The following is a 26,434-nucleotide window of genomic DNA, read 5'->3' on the forward strand; positions in this document are numbered from 1 at the left end:
TTTAAATTCTTTTATCTGTTCAGATGGCGCTATATATATAGTTGTCTACATTTCGCTTTCAACGTTGACAATTATGGAGAAAAAAATTAGGTTATATTAGGTTAGTTTTTAATTATTTATTTAAAACATAAAAATTTAAATTTAAATTTAGTATTAATTTTCCAATGTAATATGATATGAAACGGACGCGAATGCAGAACGGAGACATAGAAACCATGTCCTATTTACGTGACTGGAGACAAGCGTTACGTGCACCTCATGTCTACAGAGTTGCTAATAGTACTTTTCGCATTCAAAGTCAATATTTAGCTTTAATTTTCTTATTATTATCTGTTCCTTTATTCTTACTTGGATTTCCTTTATTGCGCGGAGTTGTATATCCTTCATCTACGAATCATTTTTTAACACAATGCAAATATTATAAATATAATAAGACATACCCTTTATCTGCTCCAATCAAAACATCTAAGGGTATTACTTATCGTATAGCAATAGTAAGTGATCTTGATCATGATTCCAAAAGTTCAGATAAAAAAGATACATGGCATAGTATTATGAAAACTGGAAGTCTTTTTTGGAATCCTAGCACAAATTTTCTTTCCATTGTTTGGGATGACAGAAACCAAATGTTAACATCGTCTTTAACTATGAAAGGACGTGGTATGGAATTATCTGAACTAGTTATCTTCGATGGACATTTATTATCTTTTGATGATCGTACAGGAGTTATATATTTTATTGAAGGAGAAGAAGTTTATCCTTGGGTTATTTTAATGGATGGTAATGGCAAAAGCTCAAAAGGTAAAATTTATTATATTTATTAATCTTGTTATTATCAAAATTGTAAAATTTTATACTTTTTGAATGAAATAAAGATAATAAATAATTTTAGGATTTAAATGTGAATGGGCAACTGTTAAAGATGAACATCTATATGTTGGCAGTATGGGTAAAGAATGGACTACTGCTTCTGGAGAATTTCAACATAACAATCCTCTTTGGATAAAAATAATATCTGCACGTGGTGAAATATACTCTTTAAATTGGATTTCAAATTATAAACGATTAAGACAAGCAATTGATATTGAATATCCAGGTATATAATTATATATATTATATATTATAAATCTTTTATATACATTTAAATTTTAATTATAATTAATATATTTTATATTAATATATTCTATTTTATAGGTTACATGATTCATGAATCAGGAGCTTGGAGTGATATACACAAAAGCTGGTTTTTTTTACCGAGGAGATGTTCTCATGATCAATATAACGAAACTAAAGATGAAACAATGAGTTGTAATATATTATTGACTGCAGATGAAAATTTTGTAGATATTAAGGTTTCTATTTATTTATATTTATTTATAAATATAATATTATTTATTATATTTTACATATAGTTAAATTGAAAAATATAAAAATAAATATTATTTTATTTCTAGGTTACTAAAATTGGTAATTTAGTTCCAATTAGAGGTTTTTCAAGTTTTAAATTTTTACCTGGTTCACAAGATTCAATTATTATTGCCCTTAAAACTGAAGAATATCAAGGACAGACTGCTACATACATTATGGCATTTGCACTTGATGGAAATGTAATAATGCCCGAGGCTAAAATAATGGACAAAAAATTTGAAGGTTTAGAATTTATATGACATTCCACTTAAAAATATTATTATTTAATTTTGGAAATGTAAATAATGTACAGATTTTATAGTTCTATATTATTATTGAATACAAAGTAAAGAGATTATGTAAATTATTTTATATAGTTTTTCTCAAACAATAATATTGTCCTTTCTGAACATACTTTTATTTAAAAAAAAAAGAACAGCATATCTAAATATATTTAAGTATATATATAATGCTTCTTCGGATCATAATATATATATATATATATATATCTAATAAAAATAGATATATTTAAATGTATTGTCTTATATATATACATATATATATATATATATCACTCATATAATGATTGTAAATATAATGTATATATAAATATATATAATATATATAAATATTTACGGAAATGATATTTATAATTTATTATAGAAATTATGAAAAAGAAATTTCATAATTTTTTTTATATATTGATCATTATATTATTTATAGTAAAGCAATATTCAAATTTATTTTATTTCATTCCATGTTTATGTTATTATTCCTTAAAATTACTTTAATGAAATTTTACCTAATATTATGCTTCTTCAGGGTCGCATATACGTAGACTGAAATCAATATCTATATGAAAATGCGAAGTGGTGGCAGCAGTATTGCGATAGGTCGAGACTTTAGTCAACTCGTGGCATCGTAGATAGAAAGCTCTATTTAGTATATGTCATATTCCAATTTTTTTTTTAAATATATATACACAAATATTTTTTTAATTTTATTTATTTAAAATGTGATAACATAATTTTCAACAATAATTAAAGTTTGAAAAAATATTAATGTATATCTTATTCAAATTATTTATGAAAAATTTATTTTATATTTAAAAATTTATTAAAAATATTTAAAAAAACAAAAATAATTAAAAGAATAAACATATATAAAAAAAGGAGAATATATAAATTATAAGAAAAAATAAATATTGCAGAAATTTATTTAAAGAATATATAAAGAATTATTTTTACGTAACAATTAGTGCAATTTTTTCAAATATATAAATATATTAAAATATGTAATTAATATCCATAAAAAATGATCAAATTCTGATACAAAAAAAAATAAAAAATATTAATATATCGTACAAATATTTAATACATCAAACATTTTCAATTTTTCAACAAGATATTTTATGTGAATATGAAAATTTCTAATTTTATCATTTTCTTTGGATCATGTATTTCAATAGGACAGATAGGCATATTTCATAAAAGATTTTGCATTTTTGTTCATCATAATATAATATTTGTATCGCGCGTTATAATGCCGTGATGCAAATTATATGCATTAGCGTTGTTTTTATTATTGAATTATTTTGACATCAAGACTGTTATTGAGTTATACGTTTGAAAAAAATAATATGTGTTACCATTTAATGATTTAATGATATTACTTACATGATATATCCATGTGATTTTTGAGTCGTAAATATCATAATTAAATATTGAAACGAATTCTTAAAATAGACACGAATTAGAAAAATTACGATCAGTTCGAAGAATCATGGCTAAAAAATCTCAAGAAATGAAGGAGTGGAATATTGCTAGAATGGGAATTTCTTTGCTTTTAAATAATAAAACGGAGGAAGCAGAAAGCTTATTTATCAAACATCCACATAGTTTCCATATAAAAGCAGGTCGCTGCTTTGTTTTGTTTATGGTATGTGAATGAGATTATTCTATTTTATTAAAATTAATAACAAAATTATTTATGATAATTTTATTTAAGTAAAATTATTTATTACTTATATTTAAAAGTGAAATATATATATATATATACATATATATATATATATATATATATGTATATTTATTAATTATTATTATTAATATATTAATTTATTTTAAGAATATATTATTAAGTTATTTTGAAAATATATAATATTATTGATATAAAAATACCTTGAATATTATATCGTATGACATCATGCATATTTTATTAACCGCAAATCTATTTGAAGAAATATCTTAATAACAACTTACAATATATTAATTGTGGAAATATATAAGAATAATGATTAAATAAATTTTTAGAATGCATTGATGACTTTTGAAAACGACAAACTTCAACAAGCTATATCATTGCTGAAAGATATGGAAAGGGAATGTGCAAGTGATATAGGATGGTTAAAATCTATGAAGAGCAAAGTCTTTAAAGCGGAAGAAACTGACGTAATTATTATTTTTTAAATTTGAAATTATTTAAATACAGCAGATGTGTATGCGTTAATGAAAAATTTAAATGTATAAATATAAATGTTAAAAGTAAAAGAATCGTTAGTATTTAGCAGGTGAAACAAATTTCTACTTTTCTAGTTCCAATATTTAAAAAATTTTTAATAATATTTTTAAAAATATGAGTTTGCATAAACATCTGCAATGCAAATATTATTCTATATATAATAAATAATAAATTTTTTATACATAATTTTAATTTAATTATTAAATTTAATTATTAAATTAAAATTAATAATTGAAAAAAATATATAAAATTATAAATAAATTTTATATATATCAATATGTTCACTGAGCACGAATCTAAGGATGACGCATATTTTTATGATATACTCATAATATTAACTCAGATGTAGAACAATGTAAACATTTTTATAGGTTATCATACAAATATATATATAAATATATAGTTTTGCAAATATTTTATATATGAATTTTATATATGAAACATTAATTGTTTCAAAACATAAATAATAAAAATAATATAAACAACAAAACTAAGCAGCAGTGAACGTATTAAATCAAAGTAAAATGAATTGTAAACGGAGATATCGAGAAAATTTTGATAGGAAAATAAATATTTTAGAAGGACTATGTAAATAAATTGGAAAGGCAAATTGTTCTGGCAGACTCGCAAGTCTGTTCGGCGATATTAACATTACTACAACAAGAACTTACTGGTTATGTACGTGGTGGTTGGATGTTACGTAAAGCTTGGCGAGTTTATCAACATGCACACTCGCAAATTTTACAACTATATCACCGCACCTTTGGTTCTAATCCATCGGGTATGTATTGAATTATTAATGAATATACTATTAACGAATACTGTCAACTATTAATGAATACTGTCAATTTTCTCTGTATTTATATTAATACATTAAATTGATTATAAATTCCTTAAATTAAATAGAAATGAGAATAATATTATCAAATATATATTTTTATTCAAATGGTACATTCATTTTTATAAAATTTTTTTTTTAATATTTTTTATTGTTTATATTATAATATTCTAATGAAAATTTTTTTTTTTTAGAATTAAGACTTTTTTTTCTAATAATATAATTTTATTATATAATTATATATCACAAAAATATATAATATTTAATTATATAATTTTATTATATAATTATATCTCAATGAATAAAAAAATCATTAAAAATTAATATAATAATTAATTAATTAATAATTTATATAATAATTATGATATTAAAATTAATAATTTATATAATAATTATAATAAATATATCTTTTTTATTAATATTGATAAAATCTTTAAACTTAAAATAATTACTATTATATACTTCATAATATTGATATATTGTTTTTTAAATTATTAAATGTTTTTCAAATATGTTGGGATTTATTATATAATTTTATGTCAGTTTTTCATTAAAATAAAAAAAAATTTTGAAAAAATTAACTTTCTTAATTTAAAGTTGCAAAATTAAATATTATAATTATTATGTTATATTATTATATTATTATGTTATGTTATATTTATAGTAAAATATATAGTTTATATTAAAATATATTAATATTAATTTAATATTAAAATTATTTTTACATATATATAATAATAATAAGATAATAATAACTAATATATTTTTAAATAATTATAAATATTTATAATTATTTTATAATTATAAATATTTATAATTATTTTATAATTATAAATATATTATATTTATTTATAATTATAAATATATATATTATTTTATAATTATAAATATATTATATTTATTATTTATTTCTAAGATTATAAATTTAGGGTAAGACTTAGAATAAAAAACAATCCTCACTATTTTTTTTATCTAATTGTATTAAAACGATATTAAAAATATCTTTGTATATTATATCATATATAATATAGCATGTTAAAAAAAAAGTTCAAGCTTAATAATAATAAAAAATCTTATAATATTTTTTAATATTAGGAACATAGAAATACTATTATATACTTAAACCTTAATAAAAAATTTATAGCAAAAGAAGCAAAAAAATGTCTAATGAATAGCTCTTATAGTATTACTAATATTAATTCACATTAACAAAAATTATTTCATATAAATGAATTCATAAATGAAATGCAAATTTTCAATGTTCATTTAATAGTATATTTAAAATTAATTATGGTTAAAAAATGTTATTTTTGGTCATGTTTGTTTATTATTCAAATATAAAAATATATAAATATGCATATCATTATTACCTTACCAATAGTTCTGATTTTGTTCATGAAATAATAATCTTTAATAATAAATATTAGTTAATATTAATAATATAATAATAATTGTGTTGAAAACTTTGAATTAATCTCTGTTTATATTCAATATAAATATTACGAAAAAAATCACATTTAATAATAAAAATTGATTTTACGTCGAAAGAATTGATTACAGAACTTATGTTGAACATTTTTTGTTAATGAATACTATAAATCTTTAAAATCCTTAATTTTTTTTTAATAGTCTCTATAATATAACATAAAAAGAATAATATATAGAATTATTCAAAATATTAATTTTAATAATATATTATAAGATCATTGAAATTGATAAATTTACTGTTTTATATTACAGTAAATAATTTGAATAGAATAAATCCATTCGGATAAGCAATTCGGATAATTTTAAAAGAATGTTAAGAAGATCTAAATTTGTCAATATATATTATCATAAAATAATTTTTAAATGTAAAAAATTTTTATTAAATTAAAAAGTCAATAACATATCTCATAGAAAATAAATTAATCATTTTTAGACATTAGATTTTGTATTAAAAAATATAAATATTATTAAATATACTAATTCAATAATATACAATATCATCCCATTTTCAGATAAATAATCAAACTTTAAATAATTGACATTTTATTGTATAATAATAAATATATTATAATAATTGCCAAATATTTATGTACATATTATATGTACAAATTAATTTAATAATAATATGAAAATATGATGTCAGAACAAATAAAATTAGCATTTAATATAAAAAAGTGATTTTCGTAATTTTTGTTTTTAATAGGATTCGACACAAGATGCAGTATTCCTTCCTGTAATGATTTTTCTTATTCACTGCAAAGTCCACATAGTCCAGGTTCTTCAGAATGGTCTATACCATCTTCCAATGGTTCAACAAACAACTTGACATCAACCTCATCCCCTTCAGGTCTGCGAAGCTCACTATCAATGTTCTTCTCGCTCACTGGCATCACGTCCGAACAACAGACACCGTAATTGTTGTTTCTTCTTACAAACATTTCGCGATCTTTAAACTCTCGTTTTTATTTTTTTTACCTCTACACGATATATAATAACATGAATTTTTTTTTGTTTTTTTGACAAGTAAATACCACATTACATTAGGATCACTCTTTTAAAACAAATGAATTTTATGAATAATATTTTTTTATATTTAAATCATTATTTTAATCCTTTCAGCGGTATAATCATTCATTATAATCGTATTTGTATAATATAAATAAATATATTCATAGAAAATCTTTGGAAAATTGATTCTAGAAATCAAAATAAATGCAAAAGTTGATATATAAAAATATTGAAATTTATTTATAAGCAATTTAAATTTATATTAAATGAACTGAGATGAAAATAGGGTATAATGATAATGTAGTAATGTCAAATAGAACAATTTCACACAAACAAGATCAGACATATAAATCATTTCATTTTCTGTATGTTTTATTTTCTTTAACTGATTATATTTTAATTGATTATAAAAAATTTTAATTGATTATAATTTGTTTATTTTGATTTAGAGAATCTTGTAGACGTATCTTTAAAGATTCTATAAATTATTATTATTTTATATATAAAGAATATTTTAAACATTTTATTGTTTTTTAATATTATTATTTTTTTCAAAATATTTTAAAATTTTGATATTTTTTTCAATTTTACAAAAAAAATAATAATGATTTAAAATGTGATGTAGAAAATTCTACATTGTTTTTTATTTACACATTTATTGTATAGTTTTATTCGAAAATTTTTATAATTACACACATATATTTTAAATATAAAATATATAAAAATATACTGTAGTAAGTAATTCAAAGTTGTTTTCGAAAATTTATTTGCTATTTATAACAGACAATTAAATGTAATATTTTGTATGGAATAACATATATATTGAAATATATGAAAAAATATATAAGTTTTTTTTTTTTGCAAGATTGATTATTTATTTATTTATATATTTTTTGAGAAAAAAATTAGATTATAGAAACTCAATAATGAGTTATCATATTTTAGTAAAGATCCTATGATGAAATAAAAAATAAATTGCTAAATAACACAAAAAAGAATCACAAGAGAGATCATGAAAAGAAATACATTATGATAATAATTAATATTATGTATATATTATATATATATAAAAAATCTATTTAAATAATTTTAGTTAAATATTTTTGAACAATTTTAATTTCTTTCCTTTTTTAAAAAAGAAACAACAACTTTCGAATTAATTTATTTTTTGGAAATATTAATCAAATATATATATATATATATATATATATAATATAATATATGATATATTGCATTTTAATTGTAAATAAATAAAATTATTAAATAAAAATTTTTGTTAAATTTTAATTTATGCTTATCAATAAATTATGCTTATCAATAAATTTAGAATAAATAATTTTTTTTTAAATAATTTTAAAAATAATTTATATTTTATTTTTTTTTTATATTCTTCTATTTCTTATATTTTATTATATATTTATTTTATCATATTAATAAATTTTATCGATTATATATCAAATATTGTATATAATACAATATTTTATATATATAATAAGATTTAAATATTATAAATAAATATTAATAAACCAATGATATGATCATCAATCGAATATATAAATATTTTTAAAATTTATTGACATAATATAAATAAAAAAAGTTGTTCACTACTGAAAGGATTGATGTACAATTATTAATAAACTAAAAACTAATATATGTACTCTTTATGCAGAAGTATTAATTATTTAAAATAATTATTTCTTTTTAAAATATTGTATTGTTATTTGTATTAATAATAAATATATTTATTTATTGAAAATCGACAGAAGTGGAAATCGACGTAACATATTTTGCAGCTTCGTTGAACCTAATGAAGTCTCCCGATTGATGTCTGCAGTTAGTTTCGGTTATGGGATTTATCAGCTATGTGTCAGTTTATTGCCACCTTCTCTTTTAAAAGTGATCCACTTTTTGGGTTTCGAAGGTGATAGAGAAGCGGGACTCACTGCACTGATGTATGCTCGACTTAGCGAGGATATGCGAGCTCCTCTTGCCTCGTAAGTTTCTTTGACTATTATTTTTCACAAAAGAAAATATTAGATATTAAATAAAAATAATAATAATAATAAAATAAAATTCATATAATCAACGAATTTTCAAATTCAATTTTCTCTTAAAATTAATTTTTAAATGATAAAAATTTAATATATATATTTTTTTTAATCATATTCACATGTAAAATGATATCTGCTAATCTAATCGATCATTTGTATCTAATCGTATCTAATCGAAAATTAACGAATATTTTTTCAATATTTTTATATTTGATATATTTATTATAATAATTATTTATTATTTGAAAAAAATTATCAATATATCATTTTATCGATATATTTTAAAAATAATACATCAATATCACAAACACATGAAAATCTTAAAAATAATTCTTAGTATCTTATTAAAATATCTTGAAAGATTTAATTTAAAAAATTTATTATATTCGCTTATCAAAAAAATATATTTCTATTATATATTTCTGTTTGTTATTTTTATTTTTCATATTTGTATTTTTGATATTTTTTTTTCTTTATATTTATAACAATATAATAAATACATAAAAAAAAATTATAATTGACAATATATTTCTTATATATATTTTTAAAAAATTGATTATTTTGAAACAATATATTTATTTTATTAATACTATTATAAGTTTTTTATTTTAATTGCTAAAAATTTTAAAGTATTGTAATATTCAAAAATTTAGATAATAATATTAATCATGACATTGTTCCTAAAAATAAAATAAAAGTAAATAAAAAAATATTTTTTATTATTTCAAATAGAGAATTTTTAATTCTAATAATTTTTCACACAATAACGTCATTGCAGTTTATAGACTGACCTACTTTAAACGCTGCTAATATAATTATGCATACATTGTAATTTATCGAACAAAAGATTAAAAAATATAAGTACCAAAAAAAAAAAATGCCGGAAAAAGCACAATTACTTTAATCTAAGATACTATTAATCTAAGATATATCTAAGATATCTATAAATATGTTTTCAAATATCGATATTTTCAAAAATATATATAAATTATATAATTTCAGATGATTAAATAAAATTTCAATTTTTTTTTATATCACATATATTTAAGAATGATATTTTAAAATTATAATATTTTCTTATAAAAATTAATTATTACATATTATGTATTAAATGTTAAATATATATTATAATTATTCAAATTTAATCAAATAATATTAAATATTAAATTTAAAAAAAAATTTATGAATTTGAGATACAATTTCAGTTTCTAATGTTATTTTAAAAAATAATGTGATTTTTATAAAATATGACATTTGATATATGTCATATAACATGACAAATTTATGATACATTTAATTATAATTTTGTTAATTTTTTTATTTTAGTTTTATAATTCTATATATCTAAAAATATTATATCTGTTTTAATATTAAAAACAAATTTTAATGTAGACTAATATACAAAAGTTTAAATATGAAATTTTATTTAAATTCCTTTTAATCATATACATATAACAAAAGAAATAAAAAAAATTAACAGTCACAGTAATCTTAAACTCCAATATTCGCAAAGCGGCTAATCTTTTTTAGCGTAAATTAATTTTCTTTTAATTTTTTTCTTTCTTTTTTTAAACTTATTAAAATAATTAACATAATTATAATAATAAATTAAAATTTCTAACTATTTTTTGTACTGTTTATGTCACATAAAATGATTAATAAAATTTAATTCAAATACAATGAGAGATATATATAAAATTTATAAAATTTTTTTTAAGATTATTAAAATCTGATTGAATATTATGTATAGTATTTAGGAATAATATAATTTTTTGTGTTTTTTATATCGTTATTAATATATTTTTGGTGGTCGATTTTAAAAATCAAAACAAAAATTACTATAAAAATGTCAATTATTATTATATTAAATTATATTAAGTTATAAGGAAAAAGATTTACGTCAAACAAAGTAATATGAAATTAGACTGAATTCAATTTCCATCGTATCAGTATTTAATAATTGTTTATAATTGTAAATAAATTTCAATCAATATTTTTGTCCATTTTTATGTTTGTTTTGATCCTTAGAATTAATTCTCTAGAAACATACGAATATATTAGTATTTATACGTAATATCTAATTGTATATTATCTAATAATATACAATTATCTAATTGTATACATATTATATTTTATATTATATTTTAATTCTTTTTTATTTTTATTTTATTTTTATTATAGTTATTACTAACCATTCATATAAGTACATTAGATAAAGGAATAAATATATTACAAATATATTACATCATATATTACTCCAAACATAAATTTAAAAAGATTATATTTATTATATACTGATTACATTATAAACAAATTTCATAGCTTTCTATCTTAATTTTTTGTACAGAGAAAACATTCAATTCATATATAATTTTGACATTATTTAATTTAGAATTTCGATTTATTTAATTTTGATTATTTATTTAATTATTAAATTCCTTTAAATCCGAATATATAGTAGATAATTAAGTAGAGAAGTTTATTATTAGAAAAATTCAATTTTTTCGAAATTATAATAAAAATATCTTCTACAATTTTATTATTATAAAAATTAATTAATCGTTTAATAAATAATAATATTGCAATATTATTATTTTATTTTGTTTTGTTTCAGTTTATCTTTACTTTGGTATCACACAATTGCACGACCATTTTTTGCTCTTGATGGAAGTAATCTTCGTGCCGGTGTAAACGACGCCAAACAATTAATTACAGAATGCCATCCAGAGTTTAATAATTCTGCTCTTTTTCTTTTTTTCGCTGGTCGAATAGAGAGGCTTGAGGTAAAAATGTATTTTTAATTATTTAAATATATTTTTTATATACATAATTTAAAATTTGAGCTACTATAATATCATTCAAAAAATTTATAGTATCAAACAAAATTTTTGATTTAAATTTCGGAAATTTACAATTTTTTTTGAATTAAAAATTTTTTTTAAAATTAAAAATTATATAAATTCCTCCTACAGTTTTTATATTGATAATATTCAAAGGCATTTTAAAAATCGTTCATTACTTGAAAAATGATCATAATTTTCAAATTTAAAAAAACTTTCTAAATTTAGATAAAAAATTTTATTTGCGATACTATAATATAGTCTAGAATATGATACATAGTTTATAATATATCTAGAATTTGATATTATTTGATATCATTATTAATAGTTTTATCATATTATAGTATAACATAGCAATGAAAATTATAAGTAGAAATAGAATTGTAAATATAATAATTAATTGTAAATATAATATATAAAAGAAATTGAATTTGTTTCAGAATCCAATAAAGTTTCCAATAACAAATCAAAAAATCGATAATATAATCATGATTTTGAATAATTATCATTATCATTTCTTTTCCAATCTATTTGTCAAGTAATATTAATAATAAATAAAAAAATAATTAATAATAAATAAATATAAAGTATAAGTATATAACATCATTAAATTACGTAATTTTAAAAATATATTTTCTTTATGCGAATTAATCGCATACCGCCACAAAAATAATTTTTAAACTATATCTATTGATAGATTTCTTTAATTAATAATATTTTCATTAATATTTCACATCTTCTGATTGACATTATTCTATATATTAAACTATTTATGAAATTATAGAATAAAATTATAAAGTTATGTTAATAGTTAAATTTATATCAAGTTAATTTATATTACAGTCAAACGTAAATGGTGCTCTTCAAGCATATGCAAAAGCTGTTGAAGCTTCGAGTCAAAGAGAGATTAAATTATTGTGCCTACACGAGGTTGTTTGGTGTCATCTGATTCGTTTAAATTATGAAAAAGCTTACAAATCTTTGACACAATTGCGACAGCAGTCTCGATGGTCCGTGAGCTTCTATGCTTATTTAGCAATCGGTAAGATATTTATTTTTTTTCTTCCATTAATAATATAATTTTTATTTCGATTACTTCTTTATATTCTTTATATTTTTTCTTAGTTTGTTGTGGAGCCATTGGTAAATTTGATATTGTGGCTTCATCTTATCGAAAGATTCTTCACTGTGACAATCGAATGACTAAAGAAACTCAATTAGGTTTATTCGTTTTACGTCGAATACCTAAACTCCTAGATCAAGAGACCGGACAGCCTTATACAATTTTGTACTATAGACTGCTTGTTTATGAATTATTATATTTATGGAATGCTATGCCGTCCTGTTCTGTTGATTCGTTACAAGGAATACTTTTAGGTAATAAATATTAATCTCCTAAAAATATTTAATTTTAATTAAATAAAACATTTCAATCAAATCAAAAAAACTTGATTTTATTTTCCAAATAAAATGAAAAATATATATAATTATAATATTAAATTTCCGTTATGTTTTATGAATATTTTTTTAGATTATATTTAATTTCTATCATATTATTTTTATTATATTATGACAGAAAGTATTTGAATATTCTTTAAAATTTATTTTTTTTATATTTTTAAATTTAGATTTTATTATTATCGATATTTAATAATTGTCTTTATATTAATTGATTTTGATGAAATTTTCAAGATGTATAATATAAATTTACAAAATAAAATCTTTTACTATTTCCTTTGCAAATTCTAATCGATTGCATATTTTCCAAAAAATTTTTTAATTGATATATTTTTAATTATATCATATAATAAATAATCCTTTTCATAAAAAAATTCAAATTCTTTCATCAAATTTTATAAATAATTTTATAAAAAAATATTATTCTATTTTAGAAAATAATCAAATACTTTTTCAAGAATTATAAATATACAGAATATTCTATAAGAAGACTATTTGATTATTTTCTCTCTTTCAATAATATCAACTGCAAATTTTCAATAATTTCAAAGAAAGAGTAACATTAAAAAATTTGAAATGAAATTGTTTAAAGATCCTTTAAGAAAAAGATCCAAAGAAATTTAAGAAAATGTATTTTTGGAAATATTTAAAAAAGAATATAAACAAAATAAATTTCTTTCATTTTTTTTTTGAAATTATTTAAATTGTGCTTTCAACATTTTTCATATTATTAAAGACAATAATATATATTATATATAATTCTTCGTATAAATATTTTTTAAATAAATCACAAATATATTCAAAATATCATTAAATTAATTTGAAAATTAAATTTAGAATCATAAAGTATTATAATTTATAAAAAATTATAGAATTATAAAATATGAAATAATAAATTAATAAATTAAATTGTAAATTAAACATACAATCTTATTTACTTTTCAACATAGTTATACTTTATACTAGAATTAAATATAATTAAATTATAATTAAATTATAATTAATAATATTTTATTAAATATATTTTCTTATATCAGAATGTAAAAGTAATTATGCGGATGAACCAATGACTGGATTAGCTAACTTAATCGAAGGAGCAGCTTATTCTTATCTTGGTGATATTCAAGCATCGATTGAAAGTTATAAAAATTGTCTGAAACGTCGTAATTCGCTTAATGATGCATGTGATCAACATGTTAGCGCATTTGCACTTTACGAACTTGGTACTGCACTTTGCATTAATGTAAGTAAAATAAATATTGAAATATATATACTTAAACAAATTACGCAAAATTTTGTAATTAATTGTTTCTAAAATTATAATTTTTTCTTTCAAGAAATAATATTGAAAATAAATGCAATAAATAATATAATGTTAGAAAAAAAATTAATAAACATTATATCAGATTAAAATTAAGATAAATATTATTAGCAAATGATAATAAATAAACTTGTATTATGGAAAAATAATTGCAATAAAAAAAGATTTACAAACAATTAAATTTTTTTACCAATTGAAATATTTTGTATTTTAATGCAAGAAGCTATTAAATATTAAAAATTTATAAAAAATTATTTTTCTTTGTATATTTCGTACTAATTATTTATATTTATTATGTTTAATATTTATTATGTTTTATGTTTAATGTTTTAGAATACTGAAGAAGGAAAAATGTTTCTTTTAAAAGCTCAAAATCAATATAGAGATTACGATTTTGAGAGTCGGCTCAATGTTCGAATACACACTAGTCTGAAAAATGTTAACTGACGAAAAATGAAAATCGAGCAATTACGTCTTCGTTTACTACAGAATTTACCTGTGCAATCAAAAATACGATAATGATTAAACATCATATGATCGATACATTAATATCCTGTAAACATTCTATTTACATAATTTAATTTTTTGAGCGATGAATTTCTTTGAATATTTACAATTTTGAATAGTAAATTTTTAAAATATTTTTAATAAAATATAATATTATATCTTTTTTTTCATTATTTTTCTTTATTAAGAATATTAGTAATATTCTATTGAAATTCATTGTAATGCAATTCATTCACATTCGCAATTTTAATTAAAATCAAATGAAATTCTGAATTATGTTTATTTTATAATTATTTATAAATTAATATTCTTAATACTGCTATAATTATATTGTAAATAATATCACAAACTAAATTAAAGTATATATTATATTAACTAAATTTTTCCTTAATTTTTTAATTTAAGGAAATAAAATTATATGTTTCATTTCTTTTCTTGATAAAAATATATTAATATATATTTGATAGATATTTAAAAAAATTAACATATATTTAATTATTAGATATATTAATTCATTTTTTTTTAATATTTTTCTTTTGAAACTAATCAAAAATTAATTAATGATTTGTTTAATAATATGTATCGATTATTACATTGAAATCAATAAATAGATATTCTAATATTATTCTAAATTGATATATTTACATTTATAATATAATATAATATAATATAATATAATATAATATAATATTTATAATATAATAAGTACAAATTGAGAGAAAGAAAAAGAAAGAAATATAAATTTTCATTTTTTGAATTTATTTTTATCGCTCAAAAAATTAAATTAAAATACAAAATAGCTTTTCTAGATTACAATAAAATCGTATCAAGAGTGTTCGCTCATTCCGTCTATATAAACTTAAAATTCATAATAGTACCAATTGCATTTAATTATATAAAAATATAATTAAAATATAATTGTATAAAAAGTTATATTCTAGTTATATATAAGTTATGTATATAAATGTATCCATGCTATTTATATACATGTATACATATTACAGTGCAGTACAATATGTAAAGGGTAAAGAATTTTCTTTCCCTTGAAGCAATAATTATTATGTATAGAAGTAATTATATTATTATATAATATATAATATATTCTTATATTAATATAAGAATTATATCAATAAAAATGCTGTTAAATAAGTTCTAAAAAATAAATAATTAGAAATTGTATATGTAATTTCTCCTAACAAATTAAATAATAGAAATTTTCTCTATTTTAGTTATTTTTATGTAATAAAGATTAATTCCAATTATTCCAATTATTCATTTGAATACATTAATTATAAATTATTATTTAGATATATTTGAAAAAATAATAAAAAATTAAAAGATTATTGAAAAAAATTATTTATACTCATTTTCGAAATCGCTTTTATTAGATTTAATGCTATTTTTTTGTGATCAATTTTCAAATTTTTCGATTAAAAGGTATTCATTTCAATCATTAAGAGATAGAGTGTAATAAGTTTCAAATAGGTTTTCATTAAGTTCATTATTCATTAAGAAGAGAAAAAATAAAAATATTTAAAATAAAATATTATTGAGAATATCAATTTCAAACATTTAACTCCATTAATAAAAAAAAAGATTCAATGAATTTAAAATGTTATTATTATTATATATACATATATATTATTCATAATATAAAACTTATACTTTTACTAAACATAAAAAAAAATAGCTGGTTTTATAATTCAAGTTCTTATTAATAAAATGCCTTATAACTACGATAAAAAATGAATATTTTATATTTTTTTCCTTATCATATATGCAAGCATACATATACATACATTACAAATAAGATAAAAATTAAAAATAATGAATAAAAATTAAAAATACTTTTGTAATTTAACATTAAAGCTAATTATTATACATTTGAAATATATAACTTTATGAAGTTTCTATGTTATTTTTGTTATTACTTTATTGGATATTAATATTCGTTAAAAATATATTATTGCTAATACAAACATTAATATTTGACAAAAAAATAAATTCAAAATTGGATATTAGATAAAATATTTTATTATAATTTTATTTATGTATATTAATTAATGTATATTAATATTTATTAATGTATATAAAATATATATTAAAATAATATATATGAAAATGAAGTTATATAATTATAACATATGTATAATTTTTTTATTGGATATCCTATATTTTTTTGAAAGAAGTTTTCATAAGCTTTCATTCATATTCTATTTATTTAGCAAATTATATAGTGTAGTATAAGTTAACAGTATAAATTATATATGATTCTTTATAAATCATATATTAAATCAATAATACTTTTTTACAAAATTAAAAAAATTAGTAATTAAAAGTATTTAAAAAATAAAAATATATTCTATATTCTTACTCTCTTTTTTTATTTTCTTCTTATAATTAATTATATAAGTTTGTTAAGATATTAATATTGTTAACATATTAATATATATATATTTTTTATTTTAATATAATTTTAAATTTTATTGTATAATTTTTTTAAATAAAAAATTATTTGAGTATTCTTCTTAAATAGTTGTGAATTTATTTTATTAAATTACAATATACTTTTTTGTGATAATTTTATAAAAAAACTTGATATTTAAAATAATTTTCATAAGTTTTATGTTTAATATCATTTATTTATATATATTCATTATATTCAATACCATACAGGTGTTATATTATATATATTCGCAAGTATATATTACTCATGAGATTTATAAACAGTTTATTCAGAGAAATTCCTCATAGATATCTTTTTATTATATATTATTATATATTATTATTATTACTCACTGATCTCTTAATTAAACTTAAACAAAGGATGACGTTATTTGAAAAGACAGTCGTCTTTGAGCATTTGATCAACATTTATAATTGTATATTTTTAATACACTTCAACTTGGCTGGAGCTGAATCCCAAGAAAGGGGGAAAGGAGAACATATTCCAGACACGGCTAATTCAACGGCAACATCATTCTAGTTTGAGTTCATTTAATTTTCCTCTAACTTGAGAGTGTTGCGATCGCGATGTTATTGGTTATTATTATGTTTTACCGAGAAACTGAGATCCTTCCAATTGAACTAGGAAGGGATTTTCTGAGGGCATGAGCATTACTTATAATTAAAGATTCAGGGTCAATATATCGCATTCTAACTATCGGATATGAATATTTATCGTTACTTGTAAAGAAAATCTCATTATGAAAATATAGTACTCTGACCACAGAATAAAATAATTATATTAGTTTTATTCTAATACCACATACTCTGACCATCAGACGATTATTTTCTGTGACATTCTCTAAGACCCTGTTCTTTTAGACATGCGTTCCGCACATGTAACCATACATGTATATAGTCCATTTATTTTTAAGAAATATACCACTTGTTATAATATTTGTCGAAAAGTACGACTATGTAGTAATTAGTTCATTCATCAAATCCATTACAATATTGTTATTACGGGGATGAAAAAAATATATATATATATATATGTTATATTATATATTATATATGTATATATTATATTATTATATTTTAATATAATATCTCAGGGAAAAAGATAAAATTTCTCAGAAAATATAAAATCTTTTAAAAAATAAATCATGAAAATATAATATATATAAAATGTATAAATATAATATATAAATGCATATAATATTAAATTCTTTAAATTTTATATAAAATATTTCCATATAAATATAATATAAAATTTTATAATTTTTACATGTACAGATAAAAATATTAATTTATAAAAATAATGATTCTATTAAAAATAATTTTAATTTCATACTATTCCAATTTCCAAATAACATGATTCCATTATTATTATCATTAATCATTATTATTATTAATTTAAAAAATAGTTTAAATTAATGAATAATAAATTAATAATTAATTTAAGTTAATAAATAATGAATTAATAATTAATTTAAATTAATTATTAACAAAAAATGAATTATGAAAATGATTATGAAAAATCGAGTTATTAATTATTATAGCATCTATTTGTTTTTTTTTGTATTTATATTTTTAAAAAGTGCTGTAATTCAAATTAATTACAACAAAAACTTATAAATCAAAAAATAAATATACATTTAATATAAAATGTAATTACATATTAATTTATTTAAAAATATTAAAAATAATTAAAAATAATATTTAAAAATATTAATTTAAAAATGAATAAATATATTAAATACAGAAGAAAAATAATTAAAAATCGTCATTCGCAATCAATTTCATTAAAAAATTTCATTCATTCTTCTTTATTTTTTAATTTTTTTTAAAAATATTTTATTGCAAATTTTTTCTAAATGTTTTATAAATAACAGTGATATCTAAGATTCCACTCGTTAATCATCAATCTGAAATACAGTATAAAATTTATTAAACGGAATTTGGCCATTAGAGAAATCGTGAGAAACTTTGACAAAATTATACGAATTGTAATGTCTGTTCAGGTCCATCAAAAAATCAAATCCAAGATTATGAGTACGATCCGATGAGCGTTCGAAACACGTACTGCTGTGTAAATGGAGGAACCTGTCCAGCTATTATATTAAATTCCTCTCGATCTCCTTGGTATTATAAATTCATCAAACCATTTGTATTTTGCATTATTACATCGTTGTTAGGTACGTCACTTCATGGTTAACTTGTTAAAAAATTTTATAATTAATCTGTAACTGAATAATTGTTAAACAAATTGTCATTAAAAACAACCTTACATATAATTATTGTTCTGCTAATTTCAATTAATAAATAACTTGATGCAATTCTTTGTTACTACTTTATATGTTTCAAAGTATATTGAAAGAAGTATATTTTTTGAAAAAAATTTATTATGATTTTTTTTATATTATTATTATTGTTGTTGTTGTTGTTGTTATTATTATATAGATTTAAATTAAAATTAAAATTCCAGTTACGAGTTTATAATGTTAATATTTTATGCTAAGTAATTATTAGATTGATCTATATTTTATTAATTACATATTAATTTTATATAAATGATATCCTATATCTTATTACATATCATATTTTATATCTTATTATATAAATATAACAAAAATAAAAATAAAGCAAAATATAAAATATTTTATTATAAGTAATTTTTAAATTCGAAATTTTAAATAATCCAAACTTTTTAATCCTTTATGTTTTAAATATAATATATTACATTATTAGAATATATATCTTGCATATATCCTTTTTATATCATTATATCATAATTTTATTTTATATAAAATTTTTTTATTATGTAATATTAAAAATTTTATATTCAATATTCGTCATTTTCGCTATGTAATAAGTTATTATTAATAACTTTTATTCACAATTCATATTTGGCTAACATGATTTTCAAAAATTTAATAAATGATTCTTCAATTGAAAATAAAAAAATTTCTTTTTCAACTTTATCTTTTAGTTATTGATTTAATTAATTATTTAATTAGTTATTGATATTTAGAAATCGACAAAAACATCTTTGAATGCAACTAAATTTTCCTATACAAACAATATAGAACAATTTAAATATATATAGTACAATAATATATTATAGTACAATAATTTTGGAATCATAATCTTCAATATCTTCTCTTCCATATCGTTAATTTCGAAATTTAATTTAGATTTGATGATCTCTTGTAAACTGTTTTCCTTTATTCATGATAATAAAAGAAATAAAAGAAATATGTTTACGACTTTTATATCTTTATTATATCTTTAATTATCAATAACTAAAGAAGTTAAAAATATAATTCTTTTATTTTTCGTCTTTTTTAAAAAAATTAAATTTCTAGTATTTAAGATTCTATTTACATGTACAATTATTTAAGAAATCAAATTTTGTATTACAAAAAAACGCATTAATAACAATTTTATATTTATAAGAAAATTTCGAAATAAAAAAAAAACGAAAATTCCGAATAAAATTCTTTTCCTTAAATGTTTCAGCAATGTCTGTGTCTCATTTGTGCGACAAATATTCAGCTAGTGCTACATTCAAAATAATCAGATCCGATTTGGTGAATCTACGAACGCATTTGAATACTCTTTCGGTAATTACTGTACTGTTATCTTGTTCAATAATTAAACGGTATTAATGTGCAATTTTAAACGATGTTCGCTTAGATGGAAGTAAAGAACGTAATGGAGACACGAGACGATTTAAAGAGTAAGTTAAAAGAGGTTGGATACGTGATACCAAAAATGTCTGAGGCCATTCTCTATTTAAGAAACGAAGTATCCGAGGGTAAAAAAGATATGATATATCAGTTACACGAACATACTGTTTTGTAATAATTAAAGAATTTTATAATTTGAAATAGGGATGGACTTGCACACGAAAGCGTTGCTAAAGGCTATGTCTCCAGAAGCCGTTCGAGAATTGGTGAAGAACGAATTACAAACGTATGACGCTGACAAAACCGGGAGAACGGATTATGCGCTTGCAAATTCAGGTTTTATATGGAAAAAAATATGTTTTTTTTATTTTAGATTAGAATACTTTTACTGGTTATTATATATTTTACATCTTTGAGAGTTTAATTTGATATATGATAAAAATAAACATTTTTGTCTATTTTATTTCTATTTTCGAATAAATTTAAAATATATATAATTTAATACTTTTTTTATTAATAAAAATTTTTTACAAAAATAAAACAAGTAACATAATAAAAACAACAATAAAAAAAGAAATATTTAAGAGCCAATTATTTTTTATGTAATAAAAAGTAATAGTACATAGTACTATATATTTATTATTGAGCTTTCATGTACGAATATTGCATGTACAAATATGCATCATATATTATGTATCATATATCATATATTGGTCATAAAATAAATAAACAATAAATATAATAAATCATATTTTATCAAAAGATTTTTCGCAAGAGATATAATAAATGAAATATCAATATAATATCAATAAAAAAACAATATTACATGATTATAAATAAATAAATATGAAATTAATTTTAAATAATGAATTGTTTCAAAAAGAAATAAAAACATTAAATTTAATCAATTGTTTTCTAAATCTATTTTAAATAATCTAAATATATATGATAATAATGATATATGATTTTATGGTATATAATAACATACATTTCAAGTAATAAATTTGTTGTGAACAGAAAAATCATTAAAGCAAGTATCACAAATTTAAAAAATTATTTTCAGAATTAAAGAAGATAAAGATATTTCAGATTTTTTTTATTTATAATTAATATAATTAAATATAATATAATATAATATAATTTAAAATTTATTTTAAGAATTAATTACTTTCAATTTTATTATTTAATAATATATAAAATAAATAAAAATAAATTGAGGACATAGTAATCAATATAAATATCCTATTTCATTGCGAATACAAAAAAATGGAAATAGAAAATTAATTTTCATTAAATCATCGAAATTAATATTATTTAAAACAGATTATTTTTTCATATATTTATAATATATCAATAAAATAATTATAACATTATTTAATTTATATCATTCATTTTATTTAATCATTACGAAACTATATTATTGTAACAGAACTTTTATTATTTTTTATTGCCTTATTTTATTATTAGTTACATTTTATTAATATCTAATTGTATAATTTTTAAGTTAACTTTTATTATAATATATCTGTGATTTCAAATATTCACAAAAAGTTTTTGAACTTATTTCTTGTTATTTTATTTTACTTATTATCCAATATTTATCTAACATTATTATTACAAAATGAATTTTTTATTCATTAAACATAATTTAGAAAATTAATCTATTCAATTTATTAAAACACAATAAATAAAACATAATTATACATATGATATATTGGAATTAATTTCATATTTAATTTAAAATATGATTTATATATTATTTATTTATATTTTTATTATTATTTTTATTTCTTTTAATTTGATTTGAAATATTACTTAAAGTCATATATTATTTAAAAGTAATAAAATAATAAAATAATTGTAAATGTTTAATATAATATTTATTTAATGCAATATGTAATATATCGTTAAATTTATATTAGGTGGTGCAATTCTCTCGACGAGGGATACAGAAACATATTCAGCTGGTGCACCGGTATTGAAACTTTTTGGAATACCGATTTGTCAGCAATTAAATATACCTCAGGCTATAATTCAGGTTATTAAATGTTATTAATATTATTAAATTATTATTATTATTATTAATTATTAAATTATTAAATTAATATTAATACATTATTTAGCATATAGAATGTAACATATTCATAGAATATTTTAAGAAGATAGATTCTAAAGATCAAAGTACAAAATTATATATGTATATCAAAATGTTATTTAAAATTAAATTATAAGAAGTTTCATATATATATAATAATTAAAATTGAATATTATATATATATATTTAAAATATATATATAAAATAAATATATTATATATATTTTTTAAATTTTATTCATGATTTTATTTAAAGAAATTTATAATAATAATATAATATAATTTATATTATATTAAATGTTCTATAATATAACTTTATAATATAATATATTATATTAAATTCTATAATATAAATGAGATTTAAATAAAAATCATTTACAAATTATTATTTATATAAAGTAAATATAAAGAATGATTTAATTTTTTTTTAATTTAAATTCTTACATATAAATATTTATAAAAAAAATATTTAATATTTTGAAAATAATTTTAAAATAATAATAAATGAAAAATATATATTAATAACGATTCATTCATATTTTTCGTAGCTTAAGAAATTTATTAATCATAAAAGAATATTATTTAGTTAAATCCAAATATAAAATATAAGAAGAATTTCGATTATTACTTCATTCCAAATATTTCAATTAATTTTTTTATGTAGACTGGTGTCCTCCCGGGTGAATGTTGGGCATTTAAAGGCAGTAGAGGAGATGTTGTCATACAATTACTCGGTTTTGTACACATAACTGGAGTAAGTCTGGAACATATTCCACAATCGATTTCTCCCACAGGAGAAACGAGCACTGCCCCAAAAGAATTTTCTATTTGGGTAAATTTTATATATATTTTATTAATTTTGTATATATATTTTTCTACTATTTTTAAAAAAATTCTTCATTATTATTTAGTATTTTTTTATTTATTAAAATAAATAATATTTATTAAAACTATAATCTATAATTTTAAACTTTTTTGATATAAATGAAACATAATCTTAAATAATATATTTAAATAATTATTAAATAATTGAAATAATATATTGCAAATAATTGATTGTAATAAAATTAAAATAACTAAAATTAATAATTAAAAAAATTTCAATAACTTTAAAATAAGTTAGAATAAATTAGAAAACTTAGGAATTTTTAATATATTATCCAATAAAAATTTATAATATTTATACAATAATTTTATATTAATAGACATAACGAAAAAGTGATAAAATAAGTAAAATAATATTTAAATTATAATAAATCCCTATTCATTATATTTTCAAATAAAGTAAAATAATTAGTAAAAATTTTTTATTTTTATTATTAGATAATATATTTTATACTTTTAGGGCTTAACGAACATAGATGATACAAACCCTTTCTTATTTGGTGAATTCATGTACGATAATACTGGTCCTCCTGTACAATATTTTGAAGTTGAGGTAAAATAATATTTCTTGAATTTTTTAACTTAATGTCAATTCTATAAACTATATCATTATAATTTATAGTATTATTATAATTTATAGCATACATCGAAGAATGCATATGAAATAATTGAATTAAAAGTTCATTCCAATAGTGGTAACAATGAATACACCTGCATCTACAGAATAAGAATTCATGGTACCTTAAGCAAAGATAGTGGATAATTTTCTCTTAAATAATTATTTAATAGTTATGGATCAAAAGTAGAAATTTTTGCATAGATTTCGCAATAAAAGGAACTGATAGTTGAGAATTATATTATAAGATTGACTTTGTCAACTTAGTGTAATTAATATTATAATACTGATTTAAATAAGATTTTTCGTATGTAAGATATTATATACTTTATTATATAATAAATAAAGAAATATAATTCTCATGTTGTTATTTTTTTTAATATCATTCTTATAAATTTATAATTAATTTAAATAACACAGTTTAAACAATTTAAAGAATAAAATTAAAAAAATAATAATATATAAAGTATACTATAAAATATATTTATAAAAATAAAAATAAAAATAAAATATAAAATAAAAATAAAAATAAAAATAAAATAAAATAAAATAAAATAAAATAAAAATAAAAATAATTATAATTCCAATATAACAAACATATATGTACTTTTTCTAATTATACAAATTATTCAATAACACACTTCTCTTATTTCTTCTTTTTTAATATTGTTAAGAGCAATAAGATAATTTTACAATTCAATCATCCATTGGCTGCAAACTGAGAAAAAGATCTTATTTCCCAATAACACAAAATGGTAACAACAACTATATGTAAAAACGAAGAATTGTTCTTCATTGAAGAACGAAAACAATTCAAATTTAATATATTTTGCATAATTTAAATCTAATTTTTTTATATTTGAAAATTCTAGAATAAATCTATGATTATTGTTATAATTAAAATTAATTATATTAAAATCTTATTTAATAACTTTTAAAATTTTTTATATTGTATAGATAAATTATAAAAATAATTATAATTTTTTTGTGGAGAATTTATAAGCAATCAAATCAATAACTTTATTTTACTACCTCGATTACTGTTTCTTTCCTAATAATTATCTAGTAATTTTTCGCAAATTACAAATACTTCCGTAATTTCATAAACATCTCTTAAATTTCATTGGATTCTACTAAGATGTCTTCATCTGAAGAAGAATTTCGTTTCGCGTCTTTTTCTATCATGTTTCTGATATTATTGTTATAATTAAATTAATTAAATAACATAATTAATTATTAAAAATAATTTATGTTTAAATACCAA

General features: G+C 18.2%; 2 protein-coding genes across 2 annotated transcripts; both read left to right on the forward strand.

Annotated features, from left to right (window-relative positions):
* The first annotated feature begins 26 nt into the window (after positions 1-26).
* Positions 27-1,774, forward strand: LOC108002375 (soluble calcium-activated nucleotidase 1). Its single transcript, XM_062081492.1, has 4 exons — positions 27-801; positions 893-1,096; positions 1,195-1,352; positions 1,455-1,774. The coding sequence occupies exons 1-4, from the start codon at positions 177-179 to the stop codon at positions 1,665-1,667; spliced, it is 1,200 nt and encodes a 399-aa protein (XP_061937476.1). The 5' UTR covers positions 27-176; the 3' UTR covers positions 1,668-1,774.
* A 542-nt stretch (positions 1,775-2,316) lies between these two features.
* On the forward strand, positions 2,317-25,332 carry LOC108002376 (tetratricopeptide repeat protein 39C). Its single transcript, XM_062081493.1, has 16 exons — positions 2,317-3,345; positions 3,720-3,857; positions 4,507-4,708; positions 6,957-7,164; positions 9,055-9,255; positions 11,927-12,095; positions 12,996-13,194; positions 13,278-13,529; positions 19,908-20,081; positions 21,406-21,509; positions 21,583-21,703; positions 21,780-21,911; positions 23,498-23,613; positions 24,334-24,501; positions 25,015-25,107; positions 25,195-25,332. The coding sequence occupies exons 1-16, from the start codon at positions 3,190-3,192 to the stop codon at positions 25,315-25,317; spliced, it is 2,556 nt and encodes an 851-aa protein (XP_061937477.1). The 5' UTR covers positions 2,317-3,189; the 3' UTR covers positions 25,318-25,332.
* The last annotated feature ends 1,102 nt before the right edge of the window (positions 25,333-26,434 follow it).

Source organism: Apis cerana, linkage group LG11, assembly GCF_029169275.1.
Source record: "Apis cerana isolate GH-2021 linkage group LG11, AcerK_1.0, whole genome shotgun sequence".
Classification (NCBI taxonomy): domain Eukaryota; kingdom Metazoa; phylum Arthropoda; class Insecta; order Hymenoptera; family Apidae; genus Apis; species Apis cerana.